This window comes from Lontra canadensis, unplaced genomic scaffold (assembly GCF_010015895.1).
Source record: "Lontra canadensis isolate GAN:19392208 unplaced genomic scaffold, GSC_riverotter_1.0 scaffold1, whole genome shotgun sequence".
NCBI lineage: Eukaryota > Metazoa > Chordata > Mammalia > Carnivora > Mustelidae > Lontra > Lontra canadensis.
The window spans coordinates 65,462,155-65,486,661 of record NW_022630995.1 but is presented as its reverse complement, the minus strand read 5'-3'; the positions used below and the strand labels follow the sequence as shown (position 1 = coordinate 65,486,661).

At 50.1% G+C, this 24,507-nt stretch overlaps 1 protein-coding gene across 5 annotated transcripts in view; it reads left to right on the top strand.

Annotated features, from left to right (window-relative positions):
- HTT (huntingtin) overlaps nucleotides 1-24,507 on the top strand; it is a 134,842-nt gene that overhangs the window by 58,622 nt on the left and 51,713 nt on the right. For all 5 annotated transcript variants that reach the window (XM_032855925.1, XM_032855922.1, XM_032855917.1 and 2 more), the window contains 14 exons: nucleotides 1,403-1,523; nucleotides 2,904-2,980; nucleotides 4,227-4,378; nucleotides 5,403-5,605; nucleotides 8,024-8,150; nucleotides 9,438-9,565; nucleotides 12,259-12,369; nucleotides 16,977-17,054; nucleotides 17,544-17,767; nucleotides 18,960-19,038; nucleotides 19,163-19,324; nucleotides 21,292-21,347; nucleotides 22,595-22,743; nucleotides 24,205-24,341. In XM_032855925.1, the coding sequence (XP_032711816.1) occupies nucleotides 1,403-1,523; nucleotides 2,904-2,980; nucleotides 4,227-4,378; nucleotides 5,403-5,605; nucleotides 8,024-8,150; nucleotides 9,438-9,565; nucleotides 12,259-12,369; nucleotides 16,977-17,054; nucleotides 17,544-17,767; nucleotides 18,960-19,038; nucleotides 19,163-19,324; nucleotides 21,292-21,347; nucleotides 22,595-22,743; nucleotides 24,205-24,341 (1,804 nt within the window). The remainder of the gene's footprint in view (nucleotides 1-1,402; nucleotides 1,524-2,903; nucleotides 2,981-4,226; nucleotides 4,379-5,402; nucleotides 5,606-8,023; nucleotides 8,151-9,437; nucleotides 9,566-12,258; nucleotides 12,370-16,976; nucleotides 17,055-17,543; nucleotides 17,768-18,959; nucleotides 19,039-19,162; nucleotides 19,325-21,291; nucleotides 21,348-22,594; nucleotides 22,744-24,204; nucleotides 24,342-24,507) is intronic.

Here is a 24,507-nt window from a genome sequence, read left to right as displayed (position 1 = left end):
GTCATCTCCTCAACTTTCATGGGCCTGGGCCTTGTTATTTAGAACTGTCCACTAGCGTGGATCTCTGCAGTTACTGCTGTTCACGTTGGCTGGGAGATGCTTTTAGTGGCCACTGCCATGGGCGCACACAGCCCGCTCTCTTCAGCTCTTGGACCGGCGTACACACTGTGCAGTCGTTGGCCCAGAAATGCTTTAATGAACCAGTCAGTCTTATGGATCTTAGTTTGCAAAGAAGCTGCAGAAGTGATCGTAAAAGACTGTCATGCAGGTTTAACTCCTTGTGTTTTAAACGTTATTTTAAAAATGAGTTTTACTTGTAGCTCTCCTTTCTATTAGTAGGAATTTTTTTTAAAAGCTGGACATCAGGTCTGAGATGTTTTCTTGATTGCTTTTGTTACGGATTTGGAGCTCAGCCAGTCAGATGTGGAAGTTCTTCCCTCAATAGCTGTCATCTCTTCTCACGTAAAGGTTGCTTTTAAAAAACACACGGAAAAAATTTTCTTAGAGAATTCCCTTTATGTAAACCTAAGAAGCGGTCTTTTCTTCTCTCTGAGAAGATTCGGGCTAAATATTCCTTTAAGATCGCAAAAGCAGTCTGAGAGGATCTCACCCGGAATGGGACAAGCTTAGGGTAAGTCGCTCTTGCTGAGCATCATCTCAGGAAATGCCAGCAGAGATGAGTCTAGCATCGTGTTAGAATTGGTTCCTTGCTCCAACTTTGAAAGTCTCTCCAGTTTACACGCAGGCTGGCCTCTGGCCTTGGGCCGTGTTGCCCTGGTTCTTGCATAGAAAGCTCCGTGGCCAGCCGTGCGGCGCCCTTGGCACCTTAGCCGCCCGCTGTCTGAGAATTGATGTGGGAAGAAAAGAAGTCTTCTGAGTTTTGTTGTTGGGTTCTGAGGATACCTGGAGATTCAGAAGTGATTCCAGCACTAGTTCTGCTTGGGCACCGCTGGTAACCAGGGCCAGGGACTCAGAGTCCATGCAGGACCTCAGCAAGTGGCTGGCATTGGGGTGTGCCGTGAGGGTGATGTTGGGAAGGGCACTTTCATCTTTCAGGGAATCAGGACCAGCTTCAAGGAATTTTTTGACTTAAAGTTTGATAAATGAGTACTTTGGTCGCGTGGAGAGGTGGCTGCGAGGCTGTGGTGGGGGAGCGCTGGGGGGCGCAAGGGGGCGCAAGGCGGCGCCAGGACGTGGGTGTTCAGGGTGGGCCAGGGCCTGGAGGGGACTTCCTGTGACCACTGTAGTGCCCAGGTTCACTTCCTGACTGTCTTTCACATCAAAGTCAAGACTGCTAGGATGCCTCATAGGTCTTAATCTCAAACTTAGAAATGCCCTTTGAATTTTGGAAGTATCATAAGCTTCAATAGTAGATTTTAAGTCTCCATGTTTTTCTCGCTAGAATATACAGAGGCTATAACTTACTGCCAACCATGACAGACGTCACGGTGGAAAACAACCTCTCCAGAGTCATCGCGGCCGTTTCCCGCGAACTGGTCACGTCCACCACGCGCGCACTCACCGTAAGTCTCATTGGGTGGCCTTGGCGAAGTTGACCCTGGGTGGTCGGGCAGTTGGTTCTTCGCGGTGAGCTGCTATGTGAGAGCTCGCATTTGTGGGGCTCGCTAAGAACTGGTGCTTCTGGGAACGGAATCTTGGTGTATTCTAATGGAGAAGTACACTATTTTTTTTCCTGGTTATTAAAGTAATAGTGCTCTTTGTAAAAAAAAAACTCAGCCAGTACAGGAGGACATAAACGTGAGAATAAAAACTGCCATGATCGGAGTTGGTAATGCTTCAGAAGTTCAGAATGCCTCCTCTGTAACTGAGTCCGTGATGTGTGATGGGCCCTGAGGGGAAGAAATCAGAAATACCAGTAAAGGTGTTTGTATAACGTACTCACCTGTGTCATTTCCTGTGACGCTGATGTTGGAAAAGGACCGTGATGTCCAGGAATGCATGATGATTAAGTTCTGATTCTGATGAGACTCTGTGTATGGTAGCATATTTATTACGTAGTAGATGACATGGGCTTCAGGGATGGTGTAGTGCTACAGGGCGGTGGGGTCGGAGTGTGCCTGTGTGTAATCCCATCTCTGTGCGGAAGTCCTAGCCACCCATGTACCCTCCTCACATACTCAAGAGAGTGACTGGCTAAAAATGGCCAGTTTTCCGATTGTGATCTTTGTTTCCTTCTTTATATTTTTGAGATATTTACAAATTTTCTAAAATGAACAAGGGTAACTTTCATAGTCAGAAATAGAGACTGTTGTACAAAGTAGTGTTAATTTGCGGATCACTAGGTTAAACCTTGTTGTTTTATGTGATCGAAGAAATGCTTGCCTGTTGTAGAAAATGCCAACAATTAGGATTAGGCTATCCTCCTAAGTGCCTTTTAAACCTAAATATTATTTGGCCTCTCTGGTTTGGTCTTCCTTTGATTTGTTTAAAATATCATAAACTTCACTTACTGTATCTATTGTGGCTTCACGTGGTGGGCACTGTTTTAGGCTTGGGATGTAAACACATGAGGGTCTCTGCCCTTGTGGTCCTTGCAGTCAGGTCAGGAGATGGATGTCAGTAAGCTGGTGTGGGAGCAGAGCAGGGGCGGGGAGGAAGGTCGCTCAGGTAGGGAGGGGATGCCGGACCATTGCCATTTTGAGCAGAAGGGCTGTGCCCGCTGCGGGCCTGTCTTCATGGCACACGATGGGCCCTCCTTAGAGCCTGTGTTCTGCCTGTCGCACTCTGTCTTGGAAGGATGAATTGGTACCAGGGTAGGACAGATATTGTCAGACACAGACCTCATTTATGTGTTTATTATACTTTTTATAAAGGGTGAAACGTTCAATTTAATAAATGCTTTGTGTGCATGGGTGTGATGTTATTGTCCTTTTCTCCTTTAGTTTGGGTGCTGCGAAGCTCTGTGTCTCCTTTCAACAGCCTTTCCCGTCTGCATTTGGAGTTTAGGTTGGCATTGTGGGTATGTATTTTTCTCAGCATATTGTTATCTATACTCAGGTGATACAGACGTTATGGTTGGAATCCCCTGTTTTCTTTCTTAAATCTTTTATCAGTGTGACCTTTTGGAAAAAAGCACCCAGTGGAATCCTTGATTTTGCCCTGTTAGCTGTATGGGAAACCAGGGATAAAGCTCTCAGGAAGTCTAGATTTGCTGGGATTCTCATGGGTGTCAGATGCTCACTCTTCAGTGCCTGGGAGGGTTTCAGGGTGTCATTTGTAGGTTCATTTTGGAGAATTCACATATGCTGGCGAGATGTTTCCTTTTTTTTTTTTTTTTCTTTAAAGATTTTATTTATTTATTTGACAGAGATCACAGGTAGGCAGAGAGGCAGGCAGAGAGAGAGGGGGAGGCAGGCTCCCTGCTGAGCAGAGAGCCTGAGGCGGGCCTCTATCCCAGGACCCAGGGATCATGACCTGAGCTGAAGGCAGAGGCTTTAACCTACTGAGCCACCCAGGCGCCCCAGGCAAGATGTTTCTGATTGGTTTGATTCTCTCCAAATGTCTACACTACGTACTAGAAACTTAGGAACATTCTTTGTTTGAAATCAGACGTGTCCCGTTGTACAAAATCCTGATGGACTATAGGAATTGTCAGGCTCATCTGAGCAGTTTTTATTTAAAAATGACTTTCTTCCAGTAGATGGCCCTAATAGCATTTGTGAAATAATTTCGAATCTCTTACAGTACTGAGGAGTATGCTTTTATTATGTGTACTGATTTCTGAGAAGCATTTTGGTGACTTACCATCATGTTTGGAAGCATCTGCAGACGTCTTGCATGTGTCAGCGTGTGGTCGGCTAACATTTGCATGGAGCGGCTGGATTGCTGGTCCGGAGTGCTTGCTTCCCTTTGTCCACGGGTGGTTACTGAGCGACTACAGTTTCCAGTCAAAGCTCCAGCACCTGATCTGACTCTGAGCAACTTTGGCATCGGAGTACAATATGCTAAGTCAAAATCCAGAGAAAGCGAAAAAGTTATAAAAAACAGTTTCAGTGGTTTTAATCAGATCTGCTTCCTGGTTTCCTTTGTCAGTGGTTTTCATGGAGCTGTGTTTTACTGACAGAATGTTAGTTAACAATAGTGAAGTCACTTTATGAGCTAGTACAAAACGTACAGTGACATGCCTTCTTCCTGGTTCATTCAAGAAGGCAGGACTGTTTGATTTAAAATTTTTGTCGTTTGATCTGGCACACATCTGCTTCCAGGGTGCCCCCACTGAGCGCCTCCGATGAGTCAAGAAAGAGCTGTACTGTTGGCATGGCCACGATGATCCTCACCTTGCTCTCGTCAGCATGGTTCCCCCTGGATCTCTCAGCCCATCAGGATGCTTTGATTTTAGCCGGAAACTTGCTTGCAGGTACTGGTACTGAGCTGAAACAGGGACTTGTGGTCTAGAGCTTTCGGGTTCCTTCTGGCGGTGGGGTGATGAACACACGGAGGGAAATTACTCCAGCGATGGTTTGATCCTCTAGTTGGAGCATCCAACGTGACCAACTGGTGTGTGCTATGGGCAGCTATTCTGACTGAGTAGTTTGAAGAAGCCTTTCCCTTTGCAGACCCTTAGTTGGCTACAGGTGAACTTATTTCTAATTCCATTTCAGCAGGCCCCATGTGCCAGGCACCACGGCTATAAGATAGCATGCTGTGTGGGCTGTTCTCCAGTCAGCTGTGGGTCAGTGGGGAAACACGTAGTCCAGGGCAGCACCAGGAGGCCATAGCCACTCTCTTGTGGGTGCCCAGCACAGAAGGCAGGTCTTAGGGGCTGGCAGGAAAGGGCACCCCAGGTGGAGGGCATAGCCTATTCGAAGGCATGGAGACATGAAAAGTTGTGTGACATCTGAGGACTGTGAGTCGTCTGGGATGTCAGGTGAGGGCCAGGATGGAGAGTGTGGCCCATGAGGAAGGAGGGCCCTGAACTTGGTGGGTGTGGGGTGCTGCTTCATTACGGAGGACTGTGTGTTTGCTGTGGGAGGTCACAGAATTGCCTCACAGCCTAGCCCAGGGCAGGGTCCCTCCTCGGGCCTGAGTGTGGCTTGGAGGACAAGGTAGGGAAACCCACTTGGAAGGTTCATGGCACGGTCGAGGCGAGAGAGAGAGTCTCAACGAGATCCCAGCTGTGGGCTGGGAGGGGAAGATTCTGAAGGGCAGGAGCAGCAGGCTGTGGCCACCAGTGGAACTTTGGCTGTGAAGGTCCGGAGGGCCTGGGGTGATTGGCACATCCGGGGTGGATATGCATCTGGGGGTGACATTCATGCAAGTATTTGCAGTTGGAGGGAGCAGGTGACCACACAGTGTAGCTGTCCAGCAAACTCAAAGGGGGTGGGTCTTAGTGACTCAGCTTCCCTGGTGATTTCTCTCCCCCTCCTTCTATCGTATCACAGCCAGTGCTCCCAAATCTCTGAGAAGTTCGTGGACCTCCGAAGAAGAGGCCAGTGCAGCAGCCGCCAAGCAGGAAGAGGTCTGGCCAGCTCTGGGTGACCGGACCCTGGTGCCCATGGTGGAACAGCTCTTCTCGCACCTGCTGAAGGTGATTAATATCTGTGCTCACGTCTTGGACGATGTGGCTCCCGGACCAGCAATAAAGGTAACTGCAGGCTGGGCAGTTGCGTCAGTGCATCCTTGGTGACCCCGTGGGCGCCAGACCTGCCTTTGCTCACTCGTCTACCTCTTCCTTACTCTCTTTTGCTCTAAATGAACAAAATTGCTCCCAGGGTGACAGTAAATTTAACACCAAAATGTGTCCTCCAATTTGTAGCTCTTTTGGTACCATCCTTATTTACTGTTGCCTCTAAGAGGGAAAGAACTAGCTGCGTCTATAGGCTTTCAGCAGTGGCTGAGAAAGCTCAGAATTGACGTTACCATGTCCTGGGACGTCCGCAGACCGTTCTGCTTCTCTGAGAAGCACAGTTCCACAGAATGAACTTCAGAACAAATGGCAAACTGTTTGCACAGTGAACTTCAGATAGATGAGTTCACTAATAATCAGACCCGATACTTTGCTCTCCCGTATTTTCCATCTGAAGTTACTTCCACCATGAAAAACCTATATGAACATCACGTTCTCCCTTAGTGGCCATTTGGTCTCCCCATCACTACAGACTTTTCTAAAGAGGCGTGTCTCCCTACTTAACACCTTAGTGCCTCCTGCTGCCCCAGCACCAGCCTGGACACAATCAGCAGCTCCGGCCCCCGATTCTTAAACCCGGCAGGTCGGCTTCCGGCCACCATTCTCCAGAGCTGTGCTTCCTGCCAAGATCAGTCTTTGAGTCTTGTGGGTGCCTCTCGGGTCCTGTCTCAACTGCTGCTCCACACCCTTGGAGCTGCCACGCTGGTCCTGACACGGGTGCTCCTCCTGGCCTCTAGGTTGTCTCTAGTTTTTCTCTACCCTGGTTTCATCTCTCTGCCCACCACAGAGAGCCTCTAGGCTCTGTTCTAGGTTGGCCTCTGTCTCGATACTCCTGGGCAGGTGCCCTCCAATGTGGCTCTGCAGCGATGGGAACGTGGTGTGTCTCAGCCAGCCGGGGCGGCAGCTGCTAACCACACGTGGCGAGTGAGCACTTGAAATGTGGCCAGTATAGCTGAGGTGCTGAGCTGCTAATTTTGTTTGTCATCATGTGGAAGTGACCACGTGTGGACCATGGCTCCAGTACGGGCGGGCAGTGCAGATGGTCACACGTCGGAGGCCCCCACTCTGTCGTGGTGCATCTGCAGAGATGTGTGACGCCTCTGCTGGGATGGCCTGCAGATCTTGAACATGAGTCTGAACTGCTTGGCCTCACCCCTGCCCGCCGCACTCCCCTCACTTTGTGCTCCGTTAGCTGGGAGCATGGCGGTCTCCTAGATCCTCACTGTTCCTTGTCAAGTCCTGAGTTTTCCCTGCTAAACGTCCTGCAGACCCTATGCACGTGCGCACCGGTGTGTACACGGACGCATGCACATGCAGATCACACATAGCTGAGCATGTACACGCGTCTGTGCATGGGATTCCCCATTCTGGTGCCACTTGGCGGCCTGGTGGACATTCCGCCGCCTCTCTTTCCCTCCTCCTGCTTCAGACGGCATTCTTCATATCCTCTGAGTTGCAGCGCAGTTCCTGTTTCCCACAGCTCACCTGTTCGAAGCATAGGATTGCGTGGGTTTTCCTGTGCCCACAGTCACGTGGCCATCACCACAATCCATTGAGAGCCCGGGAAGGAACACTATGCCATTTAGGTGTCACCCCCCCCCAAACCTCCCATGCCCCCCAGCTCCAGGTGGCCACCAGCTGCTTGGTGTTTCTATAGACCTGCTCCTCCCGGACATTTCACAGGAGGGACTGTGCGATCCCTTGCGTCTGTCTCCTCTCCCTTGGCAGGCGCTCCGGATGCAGCAGCCCCTGTCCTGGCTGGTCTGTCTGTCCCTGCTGCCTTCGGTCCGCTCTCCTGTGGCAGCCGTTTGTCCCATTCCATCCGCTTCTCTCAGACCATGGAGAGAGGAGCAGAGCTGGGGCCCGCCGGGAACGTCCCTGCCTGGGGTCCTCACCATGCCCCCATGCCAGCACCCCCACAGCATGTCCTCTGCCCTGTGTACAGGGTCTGTGGACCCTGAACTGGGTGGCTTGTTAGCTTTAATGTTCAAGAAGTTACTTCGTCTCTGAGCCCATTTCCTCATTTGAAGAATGGGTTTACAGCGTTGCTTCGTACATTTATCACGTCCTGGCTCCCGCAGAGTGCCCTGGCTGCTTGTTGCTGGGGGCAGTGGGCCCCACCTGGCTCTCTGAGGGGCCTTGCATCCTTGGTCACTCATAGTGCACCTGTTAGAAGATTCTAGGTCAATACCTGCCAGTGTGATGGCTGTGAGGGCTACAGCAGGTGCTCTGTGGACTGTGTCTGAACTCTGTGAATGAGGACTCACAGAAAAAAATGATCACATGTAGTTGGGCTTAAGATATGGGAAGCCTTTGTGTGACTTTCAGTTTCCGTGTTGGTTGGGCACCCTTCATGGACTCTTGTTTTTATTATAGGCAGCCTTGCCATCTCTGACAAACCCTCCATCTCTGAGTCCCATCCGACGGAAGGGAAAGGAGAAAGAACCCGGAGAGCCAGCCTCTGTGCCCTTGAGCCCCAAGAAAAGCAGTGAAGCCAGTCCAGGTATGAAATGACAACGGGGAGGGCTGGGGCGCCCGCATATCAGCGAGATCACATTCACGCCCAGCTTAATTTAATAGCTTGGTAGTTTTTGGAAATAAAGTTCACGGCAGTGAAGCCAGAGAAGGAGTTTCCCTGGTTTGGTTTCAGATGTTAAATAGTAATTCCTAAATGTGTGTGGACCACATTCCCATCTTGGCGTCACTCTCTGTCACTGGCTGACACATGGCCGTGGTGGTCTGTGGGCCGCTGGCCCCCAGCAAGCCGTCCTGTCTGCCGTCCTCCCTGCCCCGCTTCTCTTCATTTACGATTTCAGTCAGGGAGTTATGTATGGATAGCCAGGAACAGAGCTAGTGGATGAAAGAGTTGGTTCTGATATGTGAAGATTAAAGCCTAAAGTGCCAACGTGGGGAACAATCATCTGAGTGAGAGGAACCCGACAAACTTAGATGTGTGGAGGGGTTGCCACCCCTGGAAAGGGCCGGGGTTTGCTTGGGGCCCTGCGACTTCTGGACCGGCCGTGAATGGGCACGGGAAGGCCTAGGCAGGGTGAGAGGCGACTGACCTGTGCTGTCGTGCTCCCACCAGACCTGTTGGCACATCTCACCGTGCTTGGGGGTCAATCGCGATCCTCCCATGAGACACACGATGTTAAGGCTTTCGAAAAGTGCTCCTTTCTGAGGACTGATGGGGCAGTGCAGGAAGCTTTACCAGCTTTGAAAGCTTCTGAACTTGACAAATGTAGTATGTCATTGATCGTCTTCCGGTGGATTAAAGGGGGGGAGCTGTGAGTCAGTAATCTTTAAAATTAATCTTTAAATTTTGAGAACAGTTTTACTTAGTGCTTGGCATTTTAATATTTACTATGGGTTGCGTGATGGTCTATTTGCCGTCTCCAGTCTGGAAGCACGCTGTTGGCATCCGGGGCTCCTGGTCATCCTGGCCGGGCTCAGCCCCACCGTGCCACTGGGAGCCGCAGGTGCTAGGGGCCATGTGGGGGCTAGAGGCCACCAGCTTGTGGCTCCTCTGATGTGCAGCCAGGTAGCCACACTGTGCCAGATGGTAGCATGCTGCTGCTCTTCTTTCTCATCTCACCTCATTGTTTTGGGGGAGATACTCAGACTCTGTTTATGCTTCTGTCAATTCCTTGTTACTTCTAAATAATTAAAAAGAGGAAGAATTTGAATTTATTCTGTGATCATACGTTTAAAAAATTGTTATTGCCAATAATCTCTTTAACTTGGCAAGTGTGTACTTTTGAGCTCAACGTGTATTTTGTGTGTTTTAAAGCCTCTCGACAATCTGATGCCCCAGGGCCTGTTACAGCAAATAAGTCCTCATCGCTGGGGAGTTTCTGTCACCTTCCTTCGTACCTCAAATTGCACGACGTCCTGAAAGCGACTCACGCCAACTATAAGGTGCGGCTCCTTTTGTGAAAATATGCACATAAATTTCTAATCGATCATGGGTGTCTTTCTTAAGATTGATCGCTTGTGTACGTACAGAGATGGGTGTACAAGGAGGTCCATGCAAATCAGTAGTTTCTTCCAGTTTGTCTTTCAGCTTTGATTATGGTAGCTCTCATCACACAAGCATAGGAGCAGCGATCTCCGGGTCTAGTTGTGCTGTGTCTGGGCGTCCCGGGCTGCCCCACAGTCCAGTACGAGCTGGCAGGCCTCGGGCCTTGGTGTGTACACATTCTCATAGCTGGGATTTTTTTTATCGCCGTGTGGGAAGGACGCACGGGCGTGGTCTGCAGGAATCCAGGTGCAGGCTTGCTGTGCTCTTTCTCCCCCACACTTGTCCCCAGACCACGGAGGCTTCTCTGCCTGACACGAAGCAGAACCACGGGCTCAGAGGAATACAGATGTGCAGCCGAAAACGTGGGCTTCATTGCCATAGTCCAGGCCCAGGGAACCCCGCCAGCAGTGTAGGGCCTGCCGACGGGCCAGGGGTGCAGATGCCCCTGAGGGCCAACCTTACAGACAGGTGTCTGTAGGGAGAGCAGTCTGCTTGTCCACTCTTCTGCACAGGTGTGTTTCGGCTTTCTCATGCTGAGACAATGAAGGAAAAATCTCCCGTGTTTCTCTTAGGGCTTTTCACCGGTGAGCTACCTGCTCAGTTGCCCCTGGCACTGTTTCCCTAGTGAGCCATTTCTCTTGCATTAACTAATCTGAAACACAGCCTTTTCCAGATGCTGAATTCTCGTGGGTCTGTATTTCATCTACTGTTTGGTGACATCAGTCTGTCCATCTGTTCCTCTGTTAGAAGCATGCGTGCCCATTATGTAGTTCTGGAGCACATCTTTGATGCAGTCAGTTCCCCTAGTCTGCCTTAGAATCTTTTCTTGATGTTCCTTTATTTTTGTGTTTGTGCACTAGAATAAGCTCATCTAGATCCAAAGGATCCTGAGAATATTTCCACTGGAGTCATGTTAAATTTATAGATTAATTCAGAGAGAACCAATATTGAGATGCGAAATACACCTGTCCAGAGTGTGGGACGCTTTTTTGTTTATTGAAACGTTCTTGTATGTGCCTCAGATGTACATGAAGTTTAAAGAATTTTAAAAAGAGTTTTTGAAGATTATTTCACATAGATTTTATATATTGATAAATATGTCCCCAGATGGTCATCATCTTTTGTTACTGATCAATATTTCTCCGTTTTTTTGAAAACCGTATATAAACCTCATCTGGCTTTTTTTCTGAAGAATATTGATGATTTTGAAAGGTACGAATCTTCAGCTGTGTTTGCAGCAGATTCAGAGGCTCTCTTTTGTCTGCGTTTCTCCTATCACCCACCCAAGTGGCAGGGGACACGATGGAAATCCTGCAGAGAGAAGGTGTTTTTTCTGCCTGTTTTCAACTCCTGTCTCAGGTCCTGGGACCCTGTTGATGCTCCTGGCATCTACTCCATCCTTATCATTTCCACTCTGGATCGCTTCTCGGCCTTTTGGCTAAGATCAGGTGCATTGCCCTTCTGGGATGTCCTGGGCTTCACGCTATACCCCATGCACCGTGGCCCCCCATTATCTCGGACGCCCACCTCGTTGGCGTGTTTGGAGTGCCTGGCACATGTGAGATTCGTCACAGCGTCTCTTCATTTCCTTCATTCCTCCTCCTGAGTGGCCGTGTCTGTGGCCCTCCATTCTGGCTCCGTTCTCAGCCTTCCATGTCCTGTGGCCTGGTTCTCACCTGTGACCTCTGTTCTTCTTCAAGCTTGGCCTTTCTGTGTGCATGCCCCTCGCCCCCTCGCCCTGCCCTGCCTGCTGGAGGTGAGTGCCTTCTGTCCTGCCCCTGTGGGATGTGGCTCTACTTGTCCTTCCTCAGACTGTTGGAAAGGCCCCTCCTGGTGACACAGAGCAGCCACGGGACTCGGGCCTGCCCAGTGGTTGTCCTCCATGTGTGTCTCACCTGCCGCCCTCCCCCGTGGCCCAGGAGTGCTTTCTCTTTCATCATGAGGGGCTATATTTGAGTTCATGGAGCAGATTCTTTTCTCTGTTGCAGTGTTTTTGCTGGTTTTATTTTCATAGTTGATCTCTCCCCTCCTGGCCCTTGTTCTTCCATGTTTTGTCTTTGGAGCTGACCCCTTCTCTTAGGCTGTTAAATAGGGGAGTTGCATAACTGAATTCAATTGGGCCCGTTAGAATCCTAATTTAATCCTTCTTAAGATGAATTTAATATTTTGCCATAGCCAGGCTGAAAGGCGGTTTCTGGATTTGGTAATGATTCCTCAGGGATACTAATGTATTTAGAACAAGTTGTGTATTTTTTATTTTTTGGTCTCGTGCTTATCAGATACTGGTTATAATGGACATTTACATTTTTTTCCCCTCAGGATAGAAGCTCAGAAATTCTTTCTTTCAATAGCATCGACGTAAGCTGGAAGATGCTTCTGAAAGATGCCGGTTTTATACAGCTATCTGGAAGAGGCGTTTCCTTTCCGAGGCATTTTCCCAGTGCTGGCAGCAAACAGATAGACTGCATGGCATGTGTGTAGGGTTGCACAGCAGGACACTTTGCACCACATGGACGGCGCGTGTCTTTGTTGCACATGACAGACGGGACGGTGCAAGTAATCCTGTGTTCTTTTCCTCCACCTTCCCAAGGTTACCTTGGATCTTCAGAACAGCACTGAAAAGTTTGGGGGCTTTCTGCGCTCTGCCTTGGATGTTCTCTCTCAGATCCTGGAGCTGGCAACGCTGCAGGACATTGGGAAGGTGGGTGTTTGGTTTCTTGTCGTTGAACTGTAGCCACCGACATGAGGGCCTGTGCAGCTGGAATGCCAGTGGTCAGGCACGTTCAGAAGGCAGTAGTGGCTTGAGTCGCTTCTCCGTGTGTCCCCCCAACCCAACCCCCTGCATCATGTTGTAGCCCTGGACTCTGATGCTTGTCTTAGTCTCAGGCTGGAGGTGTTCTGCCTCTCTCCTCTCTTCAGTTGTTTTCTGTGCATTAGCTTAGACCCAGCTTATTCTAGAATATGAGTGGGTTTAAACTGTGCTGACAGTCCCTTTGTGTTCTTATTTGATCTTTGCAAATGGAAAGGGTGACAACAGATGTGGTGAGGGTGCAGGGCTGGCTCCTTTGGGCTGTGGGAAGCCACAGAACAGTGGTAGACGCTCCTTTCCCGCAGCCCCAAGCCCTGTGTGCCCCACCATCGTCTGACAAGCAGGCGCTTGGACACATGAGAGTTCCAGGAGTTGTGTGGTGAGCACCCGTCTCAAGTGTCCACGCCCCAGGGCCTTGACTGTGTATCCACCTACCAGCTCTGGGGGCGTCTTACCTTCTTCTGATGGGTTGCTCCCCCTTTAAACATGTCTGTCAAGCAAAGTATGGTATGCTGGTGAAATTCGTTTGTTTTTATTTCTCTCAGTCTTTCTCTTGGCTCATAAGGACACCTACTTTTTTGTGATTACATACGGTATTCCGTTTCTTTTCAGTTCTCTCTTGTGGTTTTTTCATGTCTGTTTAGTGCATGAACTTGTTTTCTATGGCTAGATAGTGTGCTCTTGCAACTGACGCTCGGTTGTCACTCAGAGTGAGACTTGTCAGAGCTGTTCCTGATCCGGCCTTTCTGGGGAGACCTGCTACGCGTCTGCAGGCATGGGGCTCTTTCCTATAGGGTCCTTGGTCCTGGCGACCCATTGCTTTTCGTCTCTCTTACCGACAGGTATCTTGTAGCCTGTGGTCTGTGTGCAATAATATCTTGTGGCAAAATGGGAAATACAGTACAGTTTAACTTTGAATGTTAGAATGTTAGATATCTAACTTTGAATGATATATATGAGATTTTTAAAATACTGAAACTTTCCTTTTTCTTGGAATTCAGATGACTTTGTAGTTTGTTGTTTTTGTATTTTTTCATTTTCTAGGAGCATGGTTCCTTTTCTCTTGTTATCTTTTTATTATGACTTCCACATACACAGAAATAGTTCTCCTGTGGCAGCCAGTGAATTTATCCCCTGATGCATTCATCCCCAGATGGGAAAGTAAATAATGAAGTCCCAGTCTAGTAAAGGTTGGCATTAGGGGTCCTGATATTCCTGAAAGCAGGGATATGCTTATATTTCTTCTTTTTTAGAGGTGTGTGTAGTAACTTCATCTCCCAACATCCTTGTATCTGGGGCGGGAGTGACCACGCGTTTCCGCTTCTTGCCTTTGTCTTTATGGATAGTGTTTGCTTCCCCGTCCTTGCCTGCTGTTCCACGTTGATCTGTTTTGCTGTTGATGACAAAGGCCTGTTGCAGCCATGGTTTTGGCTTCCCCGAACCCCATCAGTGTTCTGGGAGCCTCTTCTGCTTAAATGCTCAGTCTTCCTTCCTGGTCTTCTCAATTAGAGAGCGTGGTGGAACCCCCCAGGATTTTCTTTGCATGTGGACACCTGTGTGTGAGGAGTCTCCTTGGCCAGTCCCTACACGGGGAGGGCTGGGACCCCCTCTGGCCAGACACGCCGCCCAGCTGGTGGGAAGCCTGTCCAGGGGCCCAGGTGGCAAGATCAGGGTGTAGACCCACGACCTGATGCTTGTGGATTTGTGGCGGGTGCCCCAACCAGACGCAGTCTCGCCGCCATGCACACAAGGGACGTGCAAGGACACGTGCCGTCTCTGGCTCCGGGGGGCCTGAGCCCCACACACAGCTTGGGGAGTGATGCCACCTGCAAAACATACCAGCAGCTTTCCCTCAGATTTCTGTAAGCTCATCTGATTATAGCAAGGGACGGCAAAGACAGACTTAGAATTAAAAATAGAGTTGTTTTCTTCTGTTTTCCTAAATAGTAACGCTGGGGATGAAAAATAATCTCAATTCTAATAATAATGATAATTCAAATAATTCTCCTGATTTTTCCTCTTTTTTGACCTTGTTTATTCCATACTCCATTTTTATGTCCTTGAAATGTGCTGTGATTTGGGTGTTGGTGTTGTTTTGGGGCAGTCCTTTATGCTCATCTCCCATGTAACTCCCTGTGGCTCACCGGATTGTTCCTTTGTTTTCTCTGGCTTCTGGACACTTCATTGGTTTTGAGTGATTTGATTTTAATGTGCCTTAGGGTAACTTTCCTTAGGTTTCTTGTGCTTCATTTTGTTGAACTAAGACCTCTGGCTTAATATTTTCTTAAAGTTTGGGAAATTTGGGGCCACTATTTCCTCAGATATCTTTTCTGGCCCTGCCCGCTGGTTTTTCTTCCCTCCTAAGGGGACTCTAGTTAGCTGCATATTTGGGTGCTTGGGGTGTCCTGTACGGGGCTCCCTGAGGCTCCTCTGGGTGTTTTTCTCATGTTCTATCTGGTCTCACACCGGTCTTGTCTTCAGGCCCTTGAATCTCATCCTCTGCAGTGTCCAGGCTGTCAGCCCAGCTTGCACTCTGTCATCACAACATGGTAGTTTCGTCTCTAAGTCTGACCTGGGTCTCTTTTTGGATCTTCTGTGTCTCTACTTAAGTGTTTGAGCACATGGAATATACCGTTGTGATGAATTCTGATGTCATTCTCTGCTAATTCTAAAATCCTGTCCATTCTAGGTCATTTTTGATCGCCTGGTTATACTCCTCATTATGGATCACAGATTGCTGCCTCTTTGCGTGTCTGGTCATCTTTGACTGGATGCCAGGCACACTGAAATGTTGGGTCCTGGGCCTTTCTGTGCTCCTGTAAATCTTTTTGAGCTTTATTTTGAGATAGGTTTAAATTGTGTGGGAAGTTTACTCTTGGATCTTGCATTTGCGATGTTAGTTGGGTTGGAGTGATGCTCCGTCTTGGGCTAACTGTTCCCATGACAGAGGCAGGGTGCCCCATGAGTTCCTGTTCTCCCTAGTTTGGGGGGAACAGTAACCATCCTTAGCCGTTTGTGGTGCCAAACACTGCCCTGTAACCCTTCCTGCCGATTCTCCCCTGGTCTCCAGGTGGGGTGGGGCTCCCCTCACACGCTGTTGACTGATGCCCTGCCGACTCCCCGAATCTCTAGAGCCCACCCCGGGCAGCTGTCTCTGGCGGGCTGCCCTGTAGACCCCTGCTGCTTCAGCTTCCCTGGACTCACAGCTCCTCCGGACTTGGGGTCTCTCTGCTGTACTGTGCCTCTCTTCCTTGTGCCCTGACCTGGACTGTCTCCCAGGGCAGTGGGCCAGTGTAGTGTTTGTCCCTGCCCCTTAGTTACTCTCCTCCAGTCCCTGCCCTTTGGTGTCTTGTCACTGCAACTGCACCAGGGTCTGACTCTTCTTTTCGTTGTTTGGGTGACAGGTATAAATGGGCCTAGTGCCCTGTTTTGCCAGAAGTGCAAGTATGTATTCCACAGCACATTGGTGCCTGTGCTAGGACGTGCTCCTGGAGCTCCGTGGGTCTCCAAGGCCGCCACGGCTTCCTTCCTCACCAGTTTCCCGCGCCTCTTGAAGGGTTTGGTGCCACAAGTCCTTCATGCATGTTTGTTAGGAGACCTGGTCCTTTGCTAGACACCTCGTGATCTGGAGGCTCGAGCTGTAATTCTTCCAGTTAACATTTATTAGACACCAGCTGTGGGCTCGTAAAACCCGAAAGCAGTGTGTCTCAAATTCAGCCTGCAGAATACAACCTGGAATGCTCAGAGTCTAATTTAATTTAGTAAATCAGAATATTAAAAATATATGGTCCTTGCATTTGAAACCAATGCAAGTCTGTTGTTTTTAGTACTGGAAACTGTCCCTCTCAAGGGAAGTGAGAGGCAGTGTGCCTGCTGTGAAGTCTAGCCCCGCTGACAGAAGCAGCGGCTGCTGACCCTGCAGGCACCAAGGCGTTGGGCCATTGGTGCCAAGTGCCTGGCCTGGCATCATCCTGAGAGCTCATGTCCTTGTCCTTCCCGATGCCCCAGAGGACACTGGGTGTCCTGGGTCTCATGTTTTAGGGTGGTAAAAGTAGTTTGCGAGCAGTCATGTGAAGGCAGTCATTTTGGTCACTTTTGCAAATCCCTTTAAGACCCCTGGGGCGTTCCATAGTAGATCACAGGAGGCCTGGGCCGTGTGTTTGGCTGCCCGTCTGGAGGGCTCCTGACTCCTCCATACTCTGCATCCCTGCCCCGAGCACAGGGGAAGGAAGTACCTGGTGAACAATTAGTGCCCTAGCAGACGAGCAAGTCAGCAAGTGATGGTCACGCCTGGTAGAGAGGCCTCAGGCAACAATGCTGCTGCCCGTGGTTTCCTCTGACTTTGTTCCCAGTGATGGACTGCAGGCTCCCCCGGCCTTGACTGACGCTTACGAGTTTCGTGGATGCTCGCATGTGTCTGCTGTCTGTGTGGGGCTCAAGGCTGGAGAAGGCCACTGCGAGTTGCTCACTTTGGTGTCTCACTACTTCCTGTTCTGCAGTGCGTTGAAGAGATCCTGGGGTATCTGAAATCCTGCTTCAGTCGGGAACCAGTGATGGCAACTGTTTGCGTTCAGCAGGTAAGAAAGTCCTTTCCTGGAAAGGACTTGTCCTGGAGAGCCATAGCTCCGGGCAGGAGGCTGTGATGCTACATGTCCCAGAGAAGTTGGTGCTGGGGGTGTGTTGGTGGCCCCCAGTCCTGTGTTGGCTCACTGTGTTACCGGGCAGAGGGGTCCCTTTCCCAGTCCCCTTCAGGAAGGGGAGGCCCACCACTGGCAAGGGCAGCTGGACTCTTGCCAGTGTCCCCCCAGGGTTTTGTTTGGAATGCTCGGTCTCGTTGAGAGCCACAGTGAAGTTGAGGCTCTGAGGTTCTTTTGTACTACTTACCTTGCCTGGCACCACCTGGTGTCACGTGCTGCTGATGGTGATTCTCAGCAAGGATTTCTGTCTGAATTTTGGCTGACATGCCCCATTAGCTTCAGCTGGGTAGACTCTGCCTGGGAAACGCTTTGTGTATTGTTCACGCTGTGTTCAGTCAGATGCTGATGGCTTCAACTCTCTCACTCTAGCTGTTGAAGACTCTCTTTGGGACCAACTTGGCCTCCCAGTTTGATGGCTTGTCGTCCAACCCCAGCAAGTCTCAGGGCCGAGCACAGCGTCTGGGCTCCTCCAGTGTGAGGCCGGGCTTGTACCACTACTGCTTCATGGCTCCATACACGCACTTCACCCAGGCCTTAGCTGATGCCAGCCTGAGGAACATGGTGCAGGCGGAGCAGGACCACGACCCCTCAGGGTAACCTTCCAGCTGTCCTGGCCGGGGTGCTCGTGTCGGTGGGTGGGGGTGGGGGCAGGACATCTCCAGTAGACACGTGACAGAGCGAGCGACGACAGTTTGTAAAAAGTAGAAAAAAAAATAGCCATGGTCTTCTCATACTCCCCTGTGTCTTTGGAAAGTGTGCTTGTTACCAAGACGCTGGATGCAAGGCCCTGCCTTCTAAGAAGTGTGTGTTCCAGTGAGTAAGATGGCGTATGGGGGACTGTGCGGCCTCGGGGACCAGGCCGGTGTGGGAACACCAGGCCCACTCCCTGGGAGGCTGCCGGGGCTGCGGTGTGGGATGTGGGATGTGAGACATGCTGGCCCCAGGCGCCGGTAGGGGGCACCGCTCAGGTGTGCCCTCAGGTTGGTGCAGTAGTGCTGGCATCTGAAGGTGTCTGAGGGGCACAGGAGTGTCTCCTGTAACAGTACTTGGCGTTTTATAACGTTGTGGCTAGAAGTCTCCATTTAAATTTATGGTTGTGTTTTTGGTGCCTGGAGTAGAGTAGTTGTTGCTAAAATTTCTCTAATTATTAGGAGGTATTTGAGGTACTGTTCAGTGGAGTAACAAGGGGATTCCTGGTTTTTTCCTTTACATGGGTAGCGATAAATAGCTGGTTAACCTACTAGAGTCAGAAGCCCAGGAAAATGCCCCTGTTCCAGGCTTTGCATTGGTGGCTTACCCACAGTATATCCAGTCCCCAGGAATCAGTCTCTTGAAATGCTTTGTTTAATGATATGGGGTATAAATAAGAAAGTAAGAAGCCTCTGTGTGTGTGTGTGTGTGTGTGTATGGTCATCTAACTTTGAATGTGTTTCTTGAAAAGCGTGTCATGATGTGACTATTTAAAGAACTTTCTTCTAAGAAAATCAAGTGAGCTCTTCAGAGTCACTGAATCTTTCCAGTGGGCATCCCCTTTCAGCCTCACTGCAGCCTGGGCTGGGTGGCGGTGGGTTTCCTGCGCCGGGCGAGCTCTCTCCAGGTGCCTGCTGCCCCAGACAAGGCTTGGGACGGCCGCCCCCTGCAGTCCCGCTGCAGTCCCACTGTCCGTGTTGAAAGGAGGGGATCCCACTGTGGGCGTGGCCCCCCAAGCCCTCTGGCTCCGAGTGTGGCTGGGGACACAGGAGAGGATTTAAGGCCACTCTTTGCTCCCGTTTTTCCATTCGGCAGGTGGTTTGATGTCCTTCAGAAGGTGTCTACCCAGTTGAAGACCAACCTCACAAGCGCCACGAAGAACCGCGCAGATAAGGTGAGTGGAGGCGGCAGGCTTGGGTGCTGGAAGGGAGGACGGGGCTTGGCGCCTCCCAGGTCGGGGGCTTCAAGTTTTCAGTTGAAGACTAACTTAAGATTTGTTCTTCCCCTTTTTTCCCTAGAATGCTATTCATAATCACATCCGCTTGTTTGAGCCTCTGGTTATTAAGGCTCTAAAACAGTACACGACCACTACGTCCGTGCAGCTGCAGAGGCAGGTGCTGGACCTACTGGCGCAGCTGGTGCAGTTACGGGTCAATTACTGTCTGCTGGACTCTGATCAGGTTGGTCCCTGGCGGCTTCTTTCTGCCCTAGCTGCTGGCGAGTCAGCACCAGTCACCTGTGAGAACCTGCAGGCTGCCTCCAGGGCACGGGCCTGCGCTGCTGCACCTTCCCGGGTTTTGGGCTAGCCGCCTGGGTGGGACTGGCTCCCGGTGGCCGTTACCCTCCCCACCCCAAGATAAGGGGATTTAAATTTTAAGATACAGTTAAGACTTAGTCTTGGGGGGAGGGGCATTTTTGCAAAATGCAGGGACTTATTTTGAACAGATTATCAATTCTGACATCTAGTTTCAAACAAGCTGACATCAGCGCTGTCTGTAAAGAAGACTTTGGTACAAGGCAGTGGGGGTTGGTGCCACGTCTCAAGAGGCCCTCCTGGCACCTGTCTGGCCAACACAGTGTGGACTTGCCGTGGTCAGCTGGGACTCAGCTGTGGGGAAGTGCTTCCAGAGTCCTAGGCCCCTGGGACGCTACAGATAAAGTTGTCTCTGAGTCATGGAAATGTGACTGTCATTGCTGGGCCATGACCTTGGCCTCCTTTCCTAAGTGAGGCGGGAAACGTTTGGTAGACGTGGTGTGTCTGTAGATCCTGCTACCACCAGCACTCACCTGAGAGGGTCTGTTGCCCAGAGCAACGAGGAAACCCGTTCAGGATGCTCATCTCCCTGTCGGCCTAGTAGGAAGCCGTCCTCTGATGAAGGAGGGCTTAAAGGACCGGCCTCATGGTGGCTGACATTTGGACTCATCCTCCTTTTGCCAGATTATCAGAACATCCTCTGGGAGGCCTGCTGCCGTCCTCGGGCAGATGCTCACTGGAGGGCAGTCAGGGACAACATGCCCTTTCCTCTGACACACGAGTCTTGGCGGGCAGAGGCCTTATCTGAAGCCTCGGGTGGTGGTGGCCCAGGGGGAGGCAGGGGCATGCCAACTGGGGCGTGAGGAATATGGGTACCCTGGGGGCTTTCTGGGCAGAATCTGGGGCCCACAGCAAGGGGTGCACCCCACCATCTCCTTGGCATCCAGTCTTGACTTCTCACGGGCAGAGCTCGATGTTCTCCTGCGGAAGTGAGAGGCTGCTCTCTTCCTGGGCTGGCTTCAGGGTGATCACATTCTCTCTTCAGTCTTCCTGCGTAGACTGTCTTCTTAGAAATGCTGTGATTTTTGGTGCTTCCGTCTGTGTGACTCCCGCCTCCACCTGATGCGTGGACATGGCAAGGGGCCAGCTTCAGAGCTCCTGCACAGCTGCCTCCCAGGCCCCCTCTCCCGGGCTGCTGCTGGTCTTTTCTTGCCATGAGTGCTCTAGACTCATATTTGTTCGGATTTGCTTGTGTCACTCAGGGCCCTTTCTCCCCAGTCCTGAGGGTTTCAGTACAGTGACCATAGGAAGCAAGAACAGGCAGACCATTTAATTCACTTCCCGTCGTGGTCTGCAGAGCGTCTGGTCTGTGTCTGTGTCGTGCCCTGGGGCTGGGAGCAGACTAGTGGTGCGTAAGCTCCAAGCTTGAGGTTGGGAGAGCGTAGGTGCTTGAAACAGAGTTGGACACAGTACTGGCTCTGAGCTAGTCCTGAAGAGCTATCTGTGCTCTCAGGGTCCCCTTCCCTGTCAGACAGCAGCCTTCCTGCATCAGCTCCTTTGAACATCGGGGTGTGGGGGGAGAGGGTGAGTGGACGTGGGCGTCTTCTCACCCAGCTGGTCTCGGGGCATCCGTGCTGCTTGGTGGGGAGCCAGAGCGAGCCAGCCCTGTGTGTGTCTCTGTGGGTCTGTTCCGTGTCTCCCGGGGTGCTCCCACCCGACCGTTCAGTGGGGCGTCCTGAGTCATCTCGTCTGATAGAATACGGCTGAGTTCTTGTGTGCACACACATGTTGGCTGCCAGGAACTGGTTAAAAATGGACAGAAATAAGTAGGGAGAAAAGCAACCTGGTTTGCATGTTGTAATTACTGATGTGAAAATTTTTATTTTCATGTAGGTGTTTATTGGATTCGTGCTGAAGCAGTTTGAATACATTGAAGTGGGACAGTTCAGGTAATGGCCTTTTGTTCTTTTAGACTCTGTGTCCTTATTAATGCACTTACATGGGACTTTAGATTATTAAGATGAACATTTACTTTAAAGAATTATGAACATTTTTGCTAGTTTTTTTTTAAGTGGAACTCTGATTAACATGCTGTGTGTTTTTATTTGTCTGAAAAATTGATAAGTGTCTCAAGACCCATTTAGAAATAGTTGTGCAGCTGGAATTAGACGTGTCCGTTCTCACATTTCAGAGCCTTTAATTATGAGAACAGATGGGTAATGCAGTCCCGTTGGCTGGGACGCTGATCGTTTTCTGAACTTCTTAGAGAGAACATGCTTTAGATGTGGCTTTGTTCAGCAAACGCGGTTACTGTGTACTTACCTGAGAGGGGCCGCAGAGCTCCCTTGCTGGACAGTGAAGCCTTAACATTCTCTCCTGGGCCAGTGACGGGTGTGTGAGTGTAGTTACGAAGATGAGATCTCTCTAGTGTCTGAGCTGAACAACCCAAGTCAGGGGTGTCCACCCCTCTGTGCTCAGAAATCTGCGTTTAGCTTGTGCCTCCCCAAAAAGCTAACTGCCAAGAGCCTGCTGTTCACCAAAAGCCTTACCGATAGCGTCAGCAGTCGGCTAACTTGCATGCTGTGTGTTCTGTGTATCGTGTGTATTCTTACAATAACGTCAGGAAGGCACTATGTGTTTATAGTTCAGTATTGTATTTATGAAAACCGTGCATGTAAGTGGACCCACGCAGCTCAAACCCATGCTGTCGGGGGTCAGCTGGACTAACTTCATGAGTAGTTGGGCTCAGCTGTCCTTTGTAAGTAGGTGAAGACCGATGCGTTCTCAGTGTCCCTTGGGACTAGAGACCCAGTATTTTTTTACTCTAATTAGGTGACATTTTGCCTATATGATTTGAGACCAGTTACTTTTTCTCCTTGGAGTCTAATTTCTTCAATTGAAGAGAAAAGGGGCAAGAAGAGAGCTCAGAAGATCGTACCTCAGGGTGCCCCGTGCTTTCTGGGGGCTCTCCCTCAGCCCTCCCCATTCACCCCTCCCTTCCATCCTCCTTCTCCCCTCATTCCCTGCTCACTCCCTCCCCTCAGTCTCTCCCCACTATCCCCCAGCCCAGCCCCCCTGTTCTGTCACTTTCTCTTTTGCTCTCAATTTGGAATCATGAGTAATTTCATGTTGTTTATATTGATCATGCATCTTAATTTTTAAAAGGAAGTATCTAAATGGATGTTTTTGTTTCTAGGGAATCAGAGGCAATTATTCCAAACATCTTTTTCTTCCTGGTATTACTATCTTATGAACGCTATCATTCAAAACAGATCATTGGAATTCCTAAAATCATTCAGCTGTGTGATGGCATCATGGCCAGTGGGAGGAAGGCTGTGACACATGGTAACGGGACAAACCTTTCCCTGTGGTCGTCAGTAATGATGTGCTGGACAGTGTCAGTCTTCATTACACCAACTTCCAACTGTGTCCATGGCTGCTCTGTGCTTTGTGGCTCTGTGTGCGTGCATGTGTGTATGTGCATGTATGCGTGTGCCTGTGTGTGCCTTGTGTGTGTGCCTCTGTGCGTGTGCATGAATGTGCACGCGCGCGTGCGTGTGTGTGTACACGTATGCATGGCTTAGAGATGTCATAAAAGGGAGAGAGCGCCCCCCCCACCATATCTCAGGAATTTATAATCTTCTAAGGTCAAAACACAAGAAAAGCAGGAAGGTGATCTGAGAGACAGATAGAGCCTGACATAAACACTCTCATCTAATTACACGAAATACAAGAAACTGAGAAATCCACCTTTTGGAAGGACACTTGGTGTGTTGTGTCCTGGTATGGGAAGGTCCTTCTGTGCTGCCTGGCTCTTTTCAGAGACCTCAGTGAGGAGCACAGACAGTGTGCCACTCTCAAGCAGGCCCCACCTGCGCAAGGAGACTGCGGTTCAAAGAATAAACTGTAAATCGTTGAACTTTTCAAACAGATCTTTCAGCGCTTTCCTCTTGACTCCTCTCTGGCTCTACTGTCAGGAACAGTAGGCTTTTGAACCTGGTGGGGGGACTTCCTCAGACCTTTGCAGACCCCACATGTGGGGAGGGCACTGTGACGTGCAGCCTTCTCTGTTCCACATGCTTGTGATAGAGCAGGTAACGTGTTGAGAGGGAGACACTCAGGGCCATCTGATCCTCACAGTCTCTGGAGTCGCCTTTGCCATGGCTTCACAAGGGCTGAGATTCATGCCACAGCAAAAGTTCACACTTGGACACGTATGGAATTTGTTGTCCATGGTGCAAATGTCAAATAGAGGGATGACAAAAGCCCCCTAGATTAGAGGGTCTTTGGATAGAAAATCAGTGGGCAGCCAAACCCTCGTACTTTCTATGGAAGACTTGGTTGGATAAAGACAAAGCTTGGGGGAAAGGCATTATCTAATGAAAGTGAGTTACTACTGAAATCGGCATAGAAACCTAATACTTTAAACACAGTCATCTCTTCAGGTAAATCTTTAAGTGGAGTACACATTAGAATAGGGTGTTGCTACTTTTAGTTAGAAGATTTTAGTTTGAATTTCACTTTTGAATTGTGTCTCTTTTTGTCAGAAGTGATGTTACATGACAGACACCCTAGTTTTTTTTTAAGATCTCATGGAGTTATCAGGAAGTGTCTGAGGAAGACCTGTGGCCTCCGTGGTGGCACACTGATAATTCATAGCACTCAGGGCTAGCCTGAATGCATCCCGTATCAGAAGCTGTGCGCGGATTAGGGTTTTTTATTTTTTGGACACGTTTTGGAGGTGTTAAGCTGTGTCTGCAGTCTCATGGTTTGTGATCCTTCTGACCCTCCTTTTGTGCCCCACAGCCATTCCAGCTCTGCAGCCAATAGTGCATGACCTCTTTGTACTGAGAGGGACCAACAAAGCCGACGCTGGAAAAGAGCTTGAAACCCAAAAAGAGGTGGTGGTGTCGATGCTGCTGAGACTCGTCCAGCATCATCAGGTAAGAGAGGGGGCAGTCCCAGCAGGGGCAGGAGGAAATGACCTGTGGCCCACTGTCCGCTAATTCGCGGGTGATCCTTCATGCTGCCCGGGGCGCTCAGTTTGGGGAGCTGCCAGGGAGGGCTAGGCTTGTGGGGTTTGATTTAAAGCTGTATGGCCACCTAGGG